Raw genomic sequence first — 14208 nt, 5'->3', positions numbered from 1 at the left:
TGAAAAAGGGGGGGGCTTTGGAGGATGTTATAATCTATAGAGAGTTCTACTTATGTTCAAGTCTTTTATGTATCCTTTCTTTGCAAAGAACCATCTCTGGTTTCATTTCCTTTACTTTTTATAAAAGGTAGCTCTGCATGCATTCAGTTTAGTATTTAAAAGTGCCTATTGTCATTATTTAAAAGTGGAATGATTCATAGTTACTTGACTTGAAGTCTCAGCATACCGAAAGTGTCATTTAATCCAAGATCACTGCCAAAATGTTACAGTCTCTTCCATACCACCTTTTCATTTTTTATAAAGTAATTTATCTACATAAAGATCTGTAAGAAAAATGGCAAATACCTTGATGTCATCTTGATGATGGTTTTATAACCATTTTTTGGATAAATACTCCTCTTAAAAATGTAATGAAGTTTTCCTATGTGCAGTTGAAGTTGGTGTTTCTTTCAACTAGCATTTATTTGGATGAGTTTTGTACAGTTGTCCACTTAGTTGCTCATTTCAGCGTAACAAATGGGTTATTTTAGTATTTTTTTCAGAGGTGCTTTCTCCCGAACCATGCTTGCCTCTTGTCACGTGAAAGTGGAGCTAGTTACTACAGTCAGATTTCTTTGGAAATTTAATGAATCCCGCTCTGTGTTCTTCTATTCTAGAGAAGTAGCTACTAAGGGGAAGGAGGGGGGGATCCAAGCAATGGCTTATTTGATATTTGCAGGTAATCTTAGAATATAGTACATATTAGTTTAAATCCACTGTCGTTGATGGAAGCAGTCTAATTTAAAAAGGAAACGGGGTGTTAACATTGTTTTTGTATGCCGGTAACTACTGTGTGTGCATTTTAAGTGTTTACAGCTGACTTTAATGCTAAATGAAATACTGCAAGAAATTTGTTATGTTGTAGATTTCTTCTCCCTGAATGCCTTTTTGAGGGGATTTCCCCTTTCTCTTTCATTAGGCACTGCCTTACCTATTTTGTGTTTTGGAGGGAAATACACTTCCATTCCCATGTATAGTTATTCTTAAGTATCAGTTGTGTCAATGTCTTTACGTGACGTTCTTTCCTCTGTTGGCCGCATATATTTGCAGATATCTTTATTCTTCAAGGATGCAACTAATGTTAAAGGATGCTAGTTATGTTCTAGAATATTACATTCTCTAATAGTAGATTTGCAGTGTTTGTGGATTGCCAGTCTGTTAATGTAATCAATCTCTGTGATTCAGCAAGAATAAGCCATTCCTAAAGGCTATATATGAAAAACGGAGAAATAAGGCTCTAGGAAGCAGCATTGTTGGCCTACCTAGATGTAGTTAAAAATAAGGGAAGCATGGACATAGCTGCAGAAGATGCAAGCGTTGCTATTACTTGTTATACTAAAAAGCTGTGAGTAAACAGTGATGCTTTATAGCCCGTATGGGAACTCAGGTTCTTAAAATACTATGTGTTTCTGTATTTTACTGTTACCTTAAAGTTTAAATGACAAGCACTGCAAATAGCTAGTAAGATTTGTATTCTTCTGTTTCAGAAATATGTATTTGGCATGCCTCCTCCACCTCTGCCAGTGTCATTAGTGTGAGGTTATAACAAAAGTAAAACCACTGAAATTGGTGCTAGAATGATTCATTGTTGCTACCATTTAGTAATGTGACTGTTTAAATAAACTTGAAAATCTGTTTCTGTTTATCACATTTAAAAATTAATAAATGACATAGTAATAAGGGTTCTAGAAAGATTTTTAACTCATCAGTCCTATGAAAGTGTATTTTGTACAATACAGTTGTCTGAAACCTGATCAAAAGTTTGTGCTAGAAAGAAAAGATAATTACAGGATGTACATAGTTATTTGGTTTAGATGGATTGTTCCTTGGAGGAAAATGTGAGTGCTTAGGACAGGGTTAACTGAGGACAGCATTCTGTTCATACTACTTCTATAAATGCTTATGTTTTGTTTTCATAGGTAAGCCAGGAACAGATCCCAATTCGGCAGCATGGGCAGCTTACTATGCTCACTACTATCAGCAGCAAGCACAGCCACCACCTGCAGCCCCTCCTGGTGGACCAGCTACAACCCAAACTAATGGACAAGGTAGCTGTTTAGTAAAATGGATAAATTTCTCATTGCTGGGGGTGTAGATGCCCCATTATTTTTTATTGTTGTCTTCACATATTGTATCATAAGGTAGCTGGTTTTCTTGGAAAACTCTTGGTTAGAGCCTTCAACATTGCTTTTCTTGATTTCAGCAGTAATAAGGGTAATGTATTCATATTGTAATATACTCTAAAGAGAATTTTGCTGCAATTTGGGCTGACTTAATTACGTCTACATAGTGCAGTCAGTCATAAATAAAAATGGAATGAGCCAAACTGTTGATTGTCATTTGCTTAAGTAGTTGCATCACTTCCAGTGGTTTTAGGACAATTACAATTGTAGTATTTAGTTGTATTAGTATAACTGTTGTGCCTGGATGAGGTTTACCACTTAAATTTTAGGTAGTATTTTGTACTGTGAGTGGTGTGCGTTTCCTGAATCTTGAAAACACTTTAAACAATTCTTTGTTTCTTTGTGGTGTCTTTTACTAATTGTTTATATTTGTAATAGCTTGTACCAGATAATATAGTGCCAGATTTGAGTGATGTTATTTGGGATTGTTACTGAAAAATTCAGCTGATCGTTTGTAAATTGTTCTGTGTATGAAACAAAACCCAGTAGTTTTATTTTGACTATTTTTAATGTAATTCAGGAGATCAGCCAAATCCAGCACCAGCAGGGCAGGTTGACTATACCAAGGCCTGGGAGGAGTACTACAAAAAAATGGGTATGTGTGCATGTTGTTTTTCTGTTGTTGCATAGTAGAATGTTTTAGGAGACTTGCGTTATCTCATTTGATGAGATAGTTTTGTGGGGTTTTTTTTACCCCGCCAAAATAAAAATGCACAATCCATGTGTCTTCTGAACCATATATTGCTAGAGGCCCTGAACCTTGCAGAAAAAGAGACTTAAAAACTTGTGTTTTGTTTAAGGCATTTACTTGTACTCACGGTAGTAATTAGCTTTGCAAAAATACTTCATACCTAATGAGATGTCTATATTTGATCATTGGGAAACAACATATTTTAAATACTTCAATCTGAGTATTTGTAAGCATACTTTTAAAGTATGTTTCATAAGTTCGGGATTTCAACTTCAATCTACTTTATGAAGCTGGTTTTTGTCTTGTTTGGTAGTTGTTTCCTAATGCTCTTAAGATTACAGATTTTTTTTTTTTCTTGTAACTTGCTTTCTGTGTTCCAGGATATTAAAGCATCATAACTAGCTTTCATTTATATCAAGCCCTTTTTTAAATAGTATTTGCTTTGCGGCACTTAAGAGCTGTGTTTAAACTGCAGGTTATTTGTTGTTGCTAGCTTTTTCAAAATATTTTGCTTGAGCTGACTTACAAAACTTATACAACTGAAATATATTTGCTGCTTAAGTTGATGATTTCATCATTTACTGAGTAAGGCAAGAATACGTGGTCTTGATGCATTGGCAGAACGTGCTGTTATCTTTTAAATCATGGGAATGTCTTGCAGGTCAGTGTTCTGTCCACAGTGTCCTGTGGATATTGTAGTTGATGTACATTTGTAAATTGCTGACTAGTGGGCTTATGAATGCCAGTGCTTTCCCTGGTATCTCTGTTTGACGAGACAGACAGCAGCATCTAGTTTGGATTTTTTGTTTGTTTGGGTGGGAGGGTTTGGTGAGTTCTGTGCCCTCTTCCAACTGCATCCCATTTTCTCATGGAATATTAAAAAGCATTTGGAGTTAAGATTAATAGCACATTTAATTCCTCTTACCAACCTTCTACTAGGTTGATCTCAAATTATTTGCCAAGACATAACTACCTTTATTCTTCTTTATTTTGGCACAGTGTAAGTGATGAAATGAAACAGAAAATATATAATGATGATTTGCTTCAAGAATTGTGTATCAGACTAAGAAAATTGCAACAGAACTCCCAAACACGTGATTTTTAAGATGTGATGGGCCTCTCCATTTTTCCTCTTCCTATTTCATTTAACTACTTTTTTTCAATTTACTGCCTCTGTTAGTTCAGCTCACATTCTTCAATGCAAAGTTGTGGGTTTTTTCCCACCGCCTTTTTAAGAATAATGTAATTTGTTGGCAGGGGCTCTGCCATCTTTCAAATTTGCTATCTCTGGAAAGCAAAGTCTGGGTTGCAATAGTCTTGCACTTGCTCTAATGAAATAATAGCTAGTTATAAGGTGTTAGGATAGAGTTTCTGGGAGGAATTCCAAAGAGGAGTGTGAACCCAAAGAAGATGGACATTGGGAGATGTAAAGAATTGCAGAATTAAAAGGCAAAATTTAAAAATACTAAGACAACAATCAAATAAGAGGAAAAACAGAAGGGCAATTCTGATCTTCATTTCTTTTTCTAGTTCAAATTGAGTTCTTTGCCTGAAGGAGAACTCTTGATGTCTGGACCTGTATAACTTGACTGTAAATCGTGAGAACTTTTTGCTTCTTCAGCATGTTGACAATCTTGATATGGAAGGTATCATTTCTCTTGAGATCCACTTAGAAAAGAGGAAGAACTAACCAAGTGAGGTTGAAGGGCAGAGAATTCATCTAGAGTTGATTTAGTGCTAAATGGAGGTGGTTTTCCCCACCTCCTTAACAACAGTGCTAAGCAGTAGTAGATCTGACAAACAGGAAAGCTGTCCATCAGCAGTTTCATGTAGTCTCCGGGCTCTCAAATACAGCTGCTATTGTTTGTGCTTCCTACAGTACTGTAATGCTTCTGTCCCCATTAACTTCTGCAAAAGGGGGAAGGTAGGAATTACAAGTCACTCTTTGACTCTTCTTTCAGATTTTTCACAGCACAGATAATTATGCAAACAGCTGTTTTGGAGAACTGAACTGAAACTTGGGACTTGCTGAGCCCAAGCAGTTTTATTTTTGCTGCTGAAGAAAACTTCTGGTAATCCATGGGCGAGCTTATGAGGGTGACAGTGCTGAGCTGAACAAGTTGGATGTGATACTGCAATTGCTGCTTTCGATTTTCTCATACTTTGTTAACCATGAGTGATCTGAAAACTGAATATCCCCATCAAAACCATAATACTGTTTTCCAAAGTGGCTTCCTACTGGTGCAGTATGACTCGGCTAATCACAGAGAACACTTTCCTATTTTTTTTAAGTATTTAGAACAGTGACTTGAAAATAACCTGTTTTCTAACTCACAAATACAGTGGCAAAGTCCATCTCCTTTTTCAGACTCTTGTTTTGGTCAGGGACTCTTGCTTTGAGTAGCAAATACAATTAAAAATAAGACTGAAAAGCTAGTAAAATTACTCATACACATTCTTAAGTTACTGTACATGGATCTTGTAGGTGACCCAGACTATCTACTTGCTTGGTACCCTACTTCATAAATTCAGAAAATTTGTTTTAAATTTTCGTTGAGTGTTACCAGGTAACAAGACAGTAGTTTAGCTTTTGAAGACATATAGATGCTGTTATCTTGAATTGGAGATGTAGTATTTTTATTTTTCCCTACAAGAGCTGAAACAAAGGTATGCATAACTGGGCCTAAAAATCTCCAAAGGATAACAGTTCCCTCTAAACATGAAGTCATATTTTAGTAAATGATCTGTATGTCACCATAGGAGTTTGTAAGTTTATCATTTAAAGTCATTCTAGTATATTGTGGGCTTGATTTATAGTTAAGGGATTCCATAATAAAATAGTGAAACTGTTCTTTAATGATTCCTCAGCATTGTAGCGGGAAAGAGGACAAAGAACGTTTTTTTCTTATTAGAATCACCCTTGATGTTTTGAGTAGTGGAAGAACTGTAGAATCATCTGGCATTTTCTTTCTTAGCCTTCCTTAATGGGGAGGTATTCTGTGTTTATCAATCTTATTTGTTAGTGTTCCAGTTGAATCTGGATATTAATGAGCATGTACTGTTTCAGTGCAGTTCTGTACACTGAAAGGAAGTTTTGACTAAACTGCTGAATTCCATGTGTAGGTTCAGAATTAGTTGCAGTACTTAGTAAGAGAATGATGCAGCTAAAACGCTTTGAATTTTTACTAACCCATTTCAGGACAGAAGTCCAGTTTGACATCTTTGAGTAGATGTTAAACTTCCTATATTTGATTTATTATTTGAATTTCAACACTGCCTTGGGATAGCTGGCTGAATGTCAGAAGATTCTTGGGTCATAATGTACAAAAAAATGCCTTAGCTGTTACATTCAGCTGTGCTGGCAGCTATGACATAGCTAAATAATTTGTAAGTAGAATTATTACCTCATAAATTAATAGTGAACTTGCGAAAAGTGTATCCTGGGATAATTTGTAACTATATTAAAGATCATTCTGGTTAAAATAATTGATCAGACATGTAAATTTTAAGCTGTGATAAATTGTAAGTATAAATTGTAAAATGTGATTTCAGCTCTTAAGATTTGAAGACATTTAAGTAGGTTTTTCTAGGAAAAAAATTGCTTTACTGTATAACCCAAAAAGTGATGGAGAGGTTTTTTTAATATATCTACAGTGTAAGTGGAAAAACTATATAAGTTGTATAGAGGGTTGGAAAATGGAAGATTGTATTTTGAAGACGTTCAGGATAGTGCTTTGCTAAATGTTCAGATTCTCTGCTCACACTTAGTATTTTTGAGAGGATTGGGAGAATACACATATATGTAAGAGGAGTGTGGATAGCTAGTATTCTTCATGTGAATTTTCTGTTTAAAAGTATTCAAAAACCAACCATACAAACCCAACCTTCTCTCTGATACCCTGGAAAACAGTTCATTAGAATCTCTGATACTCATGTTCCCCAGAAGGTTGCTCAGTGGCCTTGTATACAAATAAAAGGTGAGGAGGTTTCAGGTAGGATTGAAAACTTTCAGCCCCCATTGTGCAGAAGCTGCCTCTTTTTCTTGATAGCAGAACAGAAGATTAGGTGCACATGGAATGCTACAGGGTGCAGGCTTGCATTTTGCTCAGATTTATTTGATGTAGTGTGATTGGATGTGGTGTTTTGTTTCTGTTTTTGTTTTTGTTTTTCCTAGTATCCTAGAAAAAACTTCGGAATGTGGTGGTTTTTCAGTAGTATCTTAATTCTGACTGTAAAACTTTGATTTGAAAAAATAACCCTTTAAGAATGTCGATCACAAAAATGTCGTATCACAGTAGTAATAGTTCTTCTGTTTTAGAAGTTCAGTAAACATAAAATGAAGCACTCCATATAAAACCCTTCTGTCTGGATGCATGCAAGTGTGAGGACAGATGAGGTTAGAGTGTGGTGTTCTGTTTATAGTCAGGTACATTCTGCACTGGTAACTGCAAAAGCACCTTTCAGATAAAAAATTGTGAAGAACATAGTGGTAATAAGTGGAGTGTGTTTGATGTTTCTGAAATAAGAGAAGGGAAAAAGGAAATAAAGATGTCCGCGACAGACCTTCCTCGGAAGAACAGCATGACTGAGGTCCTAAAAAGTTGGCTGTAATTTTCTTTTCTGATACACTAAAGAGTCCTTGTGTATTAGTCTATTGCCTTTATAGAGTTTTCAAGCTGCAAGTTGATTTTGTTGGAAGCACCGGTAGTTCTTAACTGTAAGTCTGGGAGAGTGTGTGTGTGTACACACGTGTGTGTGTGTTATTTCTAGAGGATCGGAACTTAAGCAAAGGTCGGAAGGAGAAGTGTCTGGACTATATTCTGTGGTGGAGTAAATGTTTACAAAAATTAATGCTCTTTTTGAAAAATGTAATCTGCAGTAACCTAGCAGTTGCATTAAGGAGGCCAAAATTGGGGGAGTGAATGAATTGGTATCTGGTGAATTAATTAATGCAGCCTGTACAATAAGATAAAGTCGGTCTAGGTGGTTTACAAAAAGTAATCTTGCCTGTTGACCTGTATTTTAATTTAAATGCTACTGTTTTTTCAGGTTAGTTTAGGTCAGCAGGCTTTAAATTCTTTTGCTCTGAAATGTGATTCAAGAGGTGGAAAAAACTGTCCTTATGGTTCCTCAATTTTGCTTTATGTGGGAATCATTACATCAAAATAATAGGATGAGTGGTTAGGTAAAAATAAGCAGCCACAAGATTATTCAAAAGCCTTGGAGGAATATTGCAAGAAGCTAGGTGATGTTTGTTAGGCAGAGAGATTTTGAAATTTTCTCATTTCTATTGCAGCAACAAAGGTATATAATTTTAATTACTTGTAGGTCAAGCAGTTCCTGCCCCTGCTGGGGCTCCGCCAGGTGGTCAGCCAGATTACAGTGCAGCATGGGCTGAGTACTACAGGCAACAGGCAGCATATTACGCCCAGACAAGTCCACAGGGAATGCCACAACATCCTCCAGCACCACAGGTATAAAGTTTTTATAAGTGTTTTTTGGCTGGCTTTTGTTTCAGTCGTTACAGATATTTTTTTGCATGTCTCCTGCTTTGTTACCTTTGGAGTATGCATCTTTTTTTCTAGCAAAATAACTATCAAAATAATTAATAGATGACTTTGTTTGCCTGATAACTTGAGTTCTGTATCTATCCATATGTTTGGTGATTATATTTTTTTTTTTAAAAAAAGAAAACCTTTCTCCTCCCAGGGTTTTGAAAACCATGCAAGAAGCCACCACCATTTACATTAACCAATTTTTCTTTCTTAAAGGCTTCACTCCTGAGTTAGCTCGATTTAAAGGATTTTCTTTAACTTTTTGTGTATCTCTTATGTATCTCTTCTGCACAGGGCCAATAATAAGAAGTGGACAATACAGTATTTGCTTCATTGTGTGGGGGAAAAAACCTTTGTTAAATGTATGGATGCAGACGCCTTGATGAAGATCTTAATTTTGTTTGGTTAAAAAAAAATAGTGTTTTTGAAAATGTACAAAATATCTATCACTACTGATAGGAGGTAATATTTCTGTGTAGAAATGAAAAATGGTTTGTTTTTAGTATTAGTGTAGATGTACACATTCCAGCAAATGTATTTGCAATTATGTGGTCAATGCTTTGTGATATAAATGTACTTTTTCAATGTATACTTTATCACTTTTAAAATGCCTGTTTTGTGCTTTACAATAAATAATATGAAACCTCCTGTGTCGGTAAGTTGGATATGTGGGTATATAAAGAATTATAGGATTGATTTGCAACGCTGAATCAAGGTACCTGTACACAAATGAGATTTTTTTTTCCCCCCATGAAACTTTGTTGAGTTTAAAGACTTGTCATTAGCATGTTTTTCCCCTCTTGCAGAATAGTTGTAGATGGAGGATCTCTTTCATTCATTGTATTTTGCTGCCTAGCACCAGTAATCTTGATACCTTAATTTTCTATTTGATTAAAACTGCATGTGTTTAAGAAGGTGATCTTTTGGCATACTTCCATTGCATTAACAGTGAAATTTCCTTTTATACATGACCACTGTTTCAGACCTGTGCAGCTGCTGTAACAGATAACTTTTGTTCTTAATTGAATACTTCAAAACTGTTCCTGCATAACTATTTTATGGCTTTTTCAGACTAGTTATAAAATTATTTTAAGTGTCATGTGCTTAAGCCTTCAGTTTAAAGTAGTCCACTTCAAAATTCAGTGTAGAAAACTCAATGTGGTATGCATAGTAGTTACAAAAATTGCATCTGTCCTTAAAACTCTGTTTTGTTTGAGTGGTGGGGAGTGGTCGAGAACTTCCTGCAGAGCAGATAACTTCTGTTTTTGTAAATACTCAAGTATTTGAATCAATTTATTATTTTTATATATATATATATACTTGAAACTTCTTATTGCTCTAATGCTCATACTAAAAATCTGATTCTCTTGAAATCCTGTTTGCTCTTTGCATATTTATTGGCTCTTTGCATATATTAGACTACATGCAATACAGTCTGTCTTGCCATTGTCTGTTGAAGTGCAGGTTTGATCCAGCCAGTATAGAACTAGCTCTATAGGGGTGAGGAGGACTGTGCTGTGTATCATCCTTGATTGTTCCTTCAAGGAGCATTGCACTGTAAGTACATCAGAATGACAAATTGATGAACTGCAACAGTATCTTTTTGTCAATGTTCCACATAATGAAAATGCCATACTTGTGTGACTATTATGTTGGAATACAGTGCTGATATCTTAGGAAATCATAATTGCTTCTTAATTCAGAAACCTAGGTTTGCATATATATATACATACACATAATATGAGCTTTGTGGGTAAGTATTCCTGAAACGTTTAGCAATAGCTAAAGAAGATCATGTTTCTGTTTATCTGAGTAATAGTACTCCTGAGACAGCTGTATCATTCAGTGTTTTAAAGTATGCGTATCGTAACATTGAAGTCTTTGGAACCACTTGTTAGACAGAAGTTGTTTTTGTCTTCAGATAGTTTGCAGATATGTAGTGATGTAGGTATGTTTTAAATAATTCTATAACTGTTATTTGCTTTATCTTTTGGAACCATATTGTTGCTTTCAGAATAAATTTTTTTAGGGTGGCTGCACAGAGAAGTAAGTTAAGGCTTGAAAATTGAAGTAGTTTATTCAGGTAATTAGCAATGTATGTATTGTGCTGTAGAAATAGAAGGAATTATTTTTATCCCTTTTAAAATTAGGAATTATTCTGGTAGCTTAAAAAAGGCTAGGACAGTATTTGCTATCTTTAGTGTAGGGTATGAAGTTTAATAGTTCAGACATTTTGCATGGTATTTTGTAGATAACCTTATAGAATGGTGCATTTATTATGTACTAAACTGAGCAAAATTAAATTCACTGGATTCTTATCATTCACAAAATGGAGGCTGTTGATTTTGATTCATTTAAGGTATAAAATCTTTATTAATTGCAAACAGTGCAATTATTTATACTTCACAGTGCCTTCCCAGACCTTCCACCTTAGGTTCTGCTGCAAAAAAGCAACAGGTAAGCACAACCTAAGGAAGTATATAAATTAATATATTTCAGTACATTAATGTTGTCCCTGTGAGATCTTTGTGGTTGTGTATTGAAAAGCAATCTGCTGCTTCCCCAAATGCATTGTTACTCACGGTTCCATTTCAGTGGAAAGTCTTATAAGTTTTTAAACAACTGTTTCTATTTCTAGGTAAATATGTATCTTTTTTCTTTTTTTTCTTTTTTTCTTTTTTTTTTTTTTTAGAAAAGATGAGTAGATTGCATAATTAAACTTGATGAGAATAAGTAATTTTTGTTATTTTTCCTCAAATAGCTAATTGTTGCAATTAAAGAATCAAAACCTTTAAATATGCAGGAATTACTTTTGTTAGAAACGTCAACAGCCTTCACAAATGTTTTTTATAATAGGGCACTATTCCCATTTAAACCCGTAAGACCTAAATATAAAGAATATGACTTCTTGTTGTTATCACTGAACTTGATAACTTGTCTTACAGTTATAGTGTGTTAGTGGAATTTTTAGATAACTTAGTTTACTTATTCATACTTGACATGGTAGGAAAACAGATTCTAAAGTTCCAGATTAGTATGTTTTAACTGAAAAAGCATGTGCACCAATTAAATGTTAACAGTACAGCAAATAATACTTTATCTATATAGCAGTCAGTGTATCCTGTTTCTTGATACTTCAACTGAATTGCTGTATATTTTGATAGTTTAAAATGTTTGTATGTCTTATAGATGGTCTGGTACAGGTTTTTGTTTCTGGTTTTTGTTGTTTTTTTCTTTTTCTTTTTTTTTTTTTTAGCTTAAAGTAAAGCAGCATCTATTTGGTTTTTTGTTGATTATTCTGTTTCTAAAAATGTGCTGCTCCTCTTTCAAAAGTCCTGCTTATCTGTACATCAAAGAAAAATATTCAAAAATACTGCCTTCATTTTCACACACAGTGCTGAAGATGCTGCAAGCACCAAATCATAGCTCATAGAATCAGGTCCTGAGATAGTTACTACCAGTAAAGAGGAATCCTTTGAGTGTATGCCATTGGTGAGCCGATGAGCATGGACCATAGAAGGGCTCCATGTAGAAGGTAAAATTGGCAAAAACATAACAGATTTGAAATGTATCCCATACATAATGGTGTAGGGTATAATTTTTGGTTTGATCACTTTTCATTCTTTAAAGTATTATTTGTTTGACCATAAATGTTCCATAATCTGTTAAGTTTTTTAAACTGTGATTTAATAATATAAACCATCTATTTTAATTTATATTCTTCTAAACAGCCAAGCTTAGATATATTGAATTTTTGAACTAAATTAATAGTTGTGCTTCAGTTTCTCAAGCCACTTAATATTTCATCTGTAGCTTAATATGTAACTCCATTTTTGACGTGAGAAAAGGTTAGGTGTGTACCATTTGGATTTTGATACTGTGAATTTAGTGTTGGGGTGAGTCATTTGTTCACTTCTTTTACATGATACTTTTTTCTTCAACTGTTGTTGCTAAAATATCTTAACAGTCTTTCAATTGTAAATTTAGACAGTGGGAGGAGATAGAGAAGAAAAAGTCAGTTTATTGGAATGTTGCTAGTGTGTGGAAGATGAGATGTTCTTGTATGTAGCATTTGAGGTGTATTGACTTCCAGCTTTCTCACTGCTGGGCTTACAGGCATGCTATTTTGTGCTAAGCATAGTGTTTATTTTTCAACTCTGTTTCCAAACTCATAGTTCTTAGGAGAACAGAAAATAGATTATTGGAGTTATCCTGATCCAAAAAAATAACTGGACTTCCTTAGAAATGTAATGAACTCATCCAAAAGACGTCTTTAAATGTTTCCTTCTTTAAATGCTTCCCCCCCTTCGTAGAGTTCCACAAATTAAGTAGAATGTGAAGAGTACGAAAAGTTTAAAAAGAAAGTAGTAAATGTTCAAAGTAGGAAAAGCATTTTTGTATCCCTTTCTGCAGCCTATACTTTAATAGGACATGAAATAAAATGTCAGGTGGATAATCTTCAGTTTAGCATGATCATAAGTCATCTATTTAAGTTGTCCAGGCAGACAGGATCATTATTCACTTGCACAGCCTATCTTGAAATATTTCATCTTTTTACTAGTGGTATTTTACTAGATGATAGAAACTGTTTCTCCCCTGTTCTCTTCCAAAGTAATTTTTAAGTTTTCCATTGCATGCTGAAAGCTTTTTATTTTGCTTTTTTCTGGAAGTGGGGGGAGGAAGGGAGGACTGGGCTTTTTAGAAAGCATACAGTTGACAGGATTCCCTCTTCCCTAGTAATAGCTTATAAAACTCTTATGTATGCACAAATATTTCTCTTGCGTGCATGTGAAATGCCTTTTCGTCCTGAGAAAAGTGTTCTCTGCAGAAACTACCCGTGTGTAAAAAGAAGATTGGCTTTAAAAGGCAACTGTGATGGGAACAGTGTCTTAGGGAGATGCAGCTTGGACTTGAGGTAAATTGAATGCTTTACAAAAATGTGGTTTTGAGCTTGCATTGACATTGTATGTAATATGGGTACACGTTAACTGTATAATGTTTTTTGTATGGTTTTTCTCAATAAATGTAAACTGATGGATAATAATAGCAATGTTTTTGTCTTTTTTATGCTCCTATCCCTGCCTTTGTTAGTTTGAAATACAGCTTCAGGGGAGAGATATTGCAGCAACTAGTACTTCTGTGAATGAACATCACCCACATGAAATGAAGTAAAATATATTTTTAAGGCTGTTAGGATAAACATTCATTCAAAACGTCATGCAGCTTATTACCATTTTTTCAAGATGTTTCTGAATTTGTAACTATTTTATTGAGGCAAAAGAGTGACTTCCAATAGGTAACTGTACAAAGAGCAGTCAGATTCAACTACAGGAAAATTTCTTTTTGAAATGACTGCATAAATCTAATATGCTGCAACGTAAAGCCTTGCCTTTATGTTAAGGCTTACACACGTGTTCTTTAATTTAAAATGTGACTCTTGTTTATAAAATTACTCCTACAGAAGCGTAAGCTGAACAATTCACATGGTGTTAGCACAATGACATTAGTGTTGATATCAAGAGGTCTTAGAGAAGAATAGTACAGTAGCTTTAAGAAGACGTTTAGAGATGCAGCAATAAATTGATTGCATTAAGAGAGAACAAAGACCAAGAAGTTAGGCACTTTCTGAAAATATTTTTCTTAAAGCTTGCTTCCTACTAATTTAGCTATGATAGGCTCATGTTTTGTCACCAACTGTTCCTGTATCATTTAAGCAGTGAAAAAATCAGAAGTTTTACAA

General features: G+C 34.6%; 1 protein-coding gene across 16 annotated transcripts in view; it reads left to right on the top strand.

Annotated features, from left to right (window-relative positions):
- FUBP1 (far upstream element binding protein 1) overlaps window positions 1-14208 on the top strand; it is a 41833-nt gene that overhangs the window by 12762 nt on the left and 14863 nt on the right. For 3 of the 16 annotated variants that reach the window (XM_075156098.1, XM_075156107.1, XM_075156106.1), the window contains 7 exons: window positions 1959-2087; window positions 2743-2817; window positions 8242-8387; window positions 9928-10025; window positions 10878-10925; window positions 11864-12003; window positions 13297-13514. In XM_075156098.1, the coding sequence (XP_075012199.1) occupies window positions 1959-2087; window positions 2743-2817; window positions 8242-8387; window positions 9928-9966 (389 nt within the window). In that variant the 3' untranslated portion in view covers window positions 9967-10025; window positions 10878-10925; window positions 11864-12003; window positions 13297-13514. Of the gene's footprint in view, window positions 1-1958; window positions 2088-2742; window positions 2818-8241; window positions 8388-8762; window positions 9116-9927; window positions 10026-10877; window positions 11086-11863; window positions 12004-13296; window positions 13515-14208 lie in introns of those variants that run through there. The other 13 variants (XM_075156112.1, XM_075156109.1, XM_075156100.1 and 10 more) reach the window with 8 other exon arrangements.

The sequence above is a fragment of the Calonectris borealis genome, chromosome 8 (genome assembly GCF_964195595.1).
Source record: "Calonectris borealis chromosome 8, bCalBor7.hap1.2, whole genome shotgun sequence".
In the NCBI taxonomy this organism is placed as follows: domain Eukaryota; kingdom Metazoa; phylum Chordata; class Aves; order Procellariiformes; family Procellariidae; genus Calonectris; species Calonectris borealis.
Note: the sequence above shows the minus strand (reverse complement) of the source record. Positions and strands in the feature narration are given on the sequence as shown.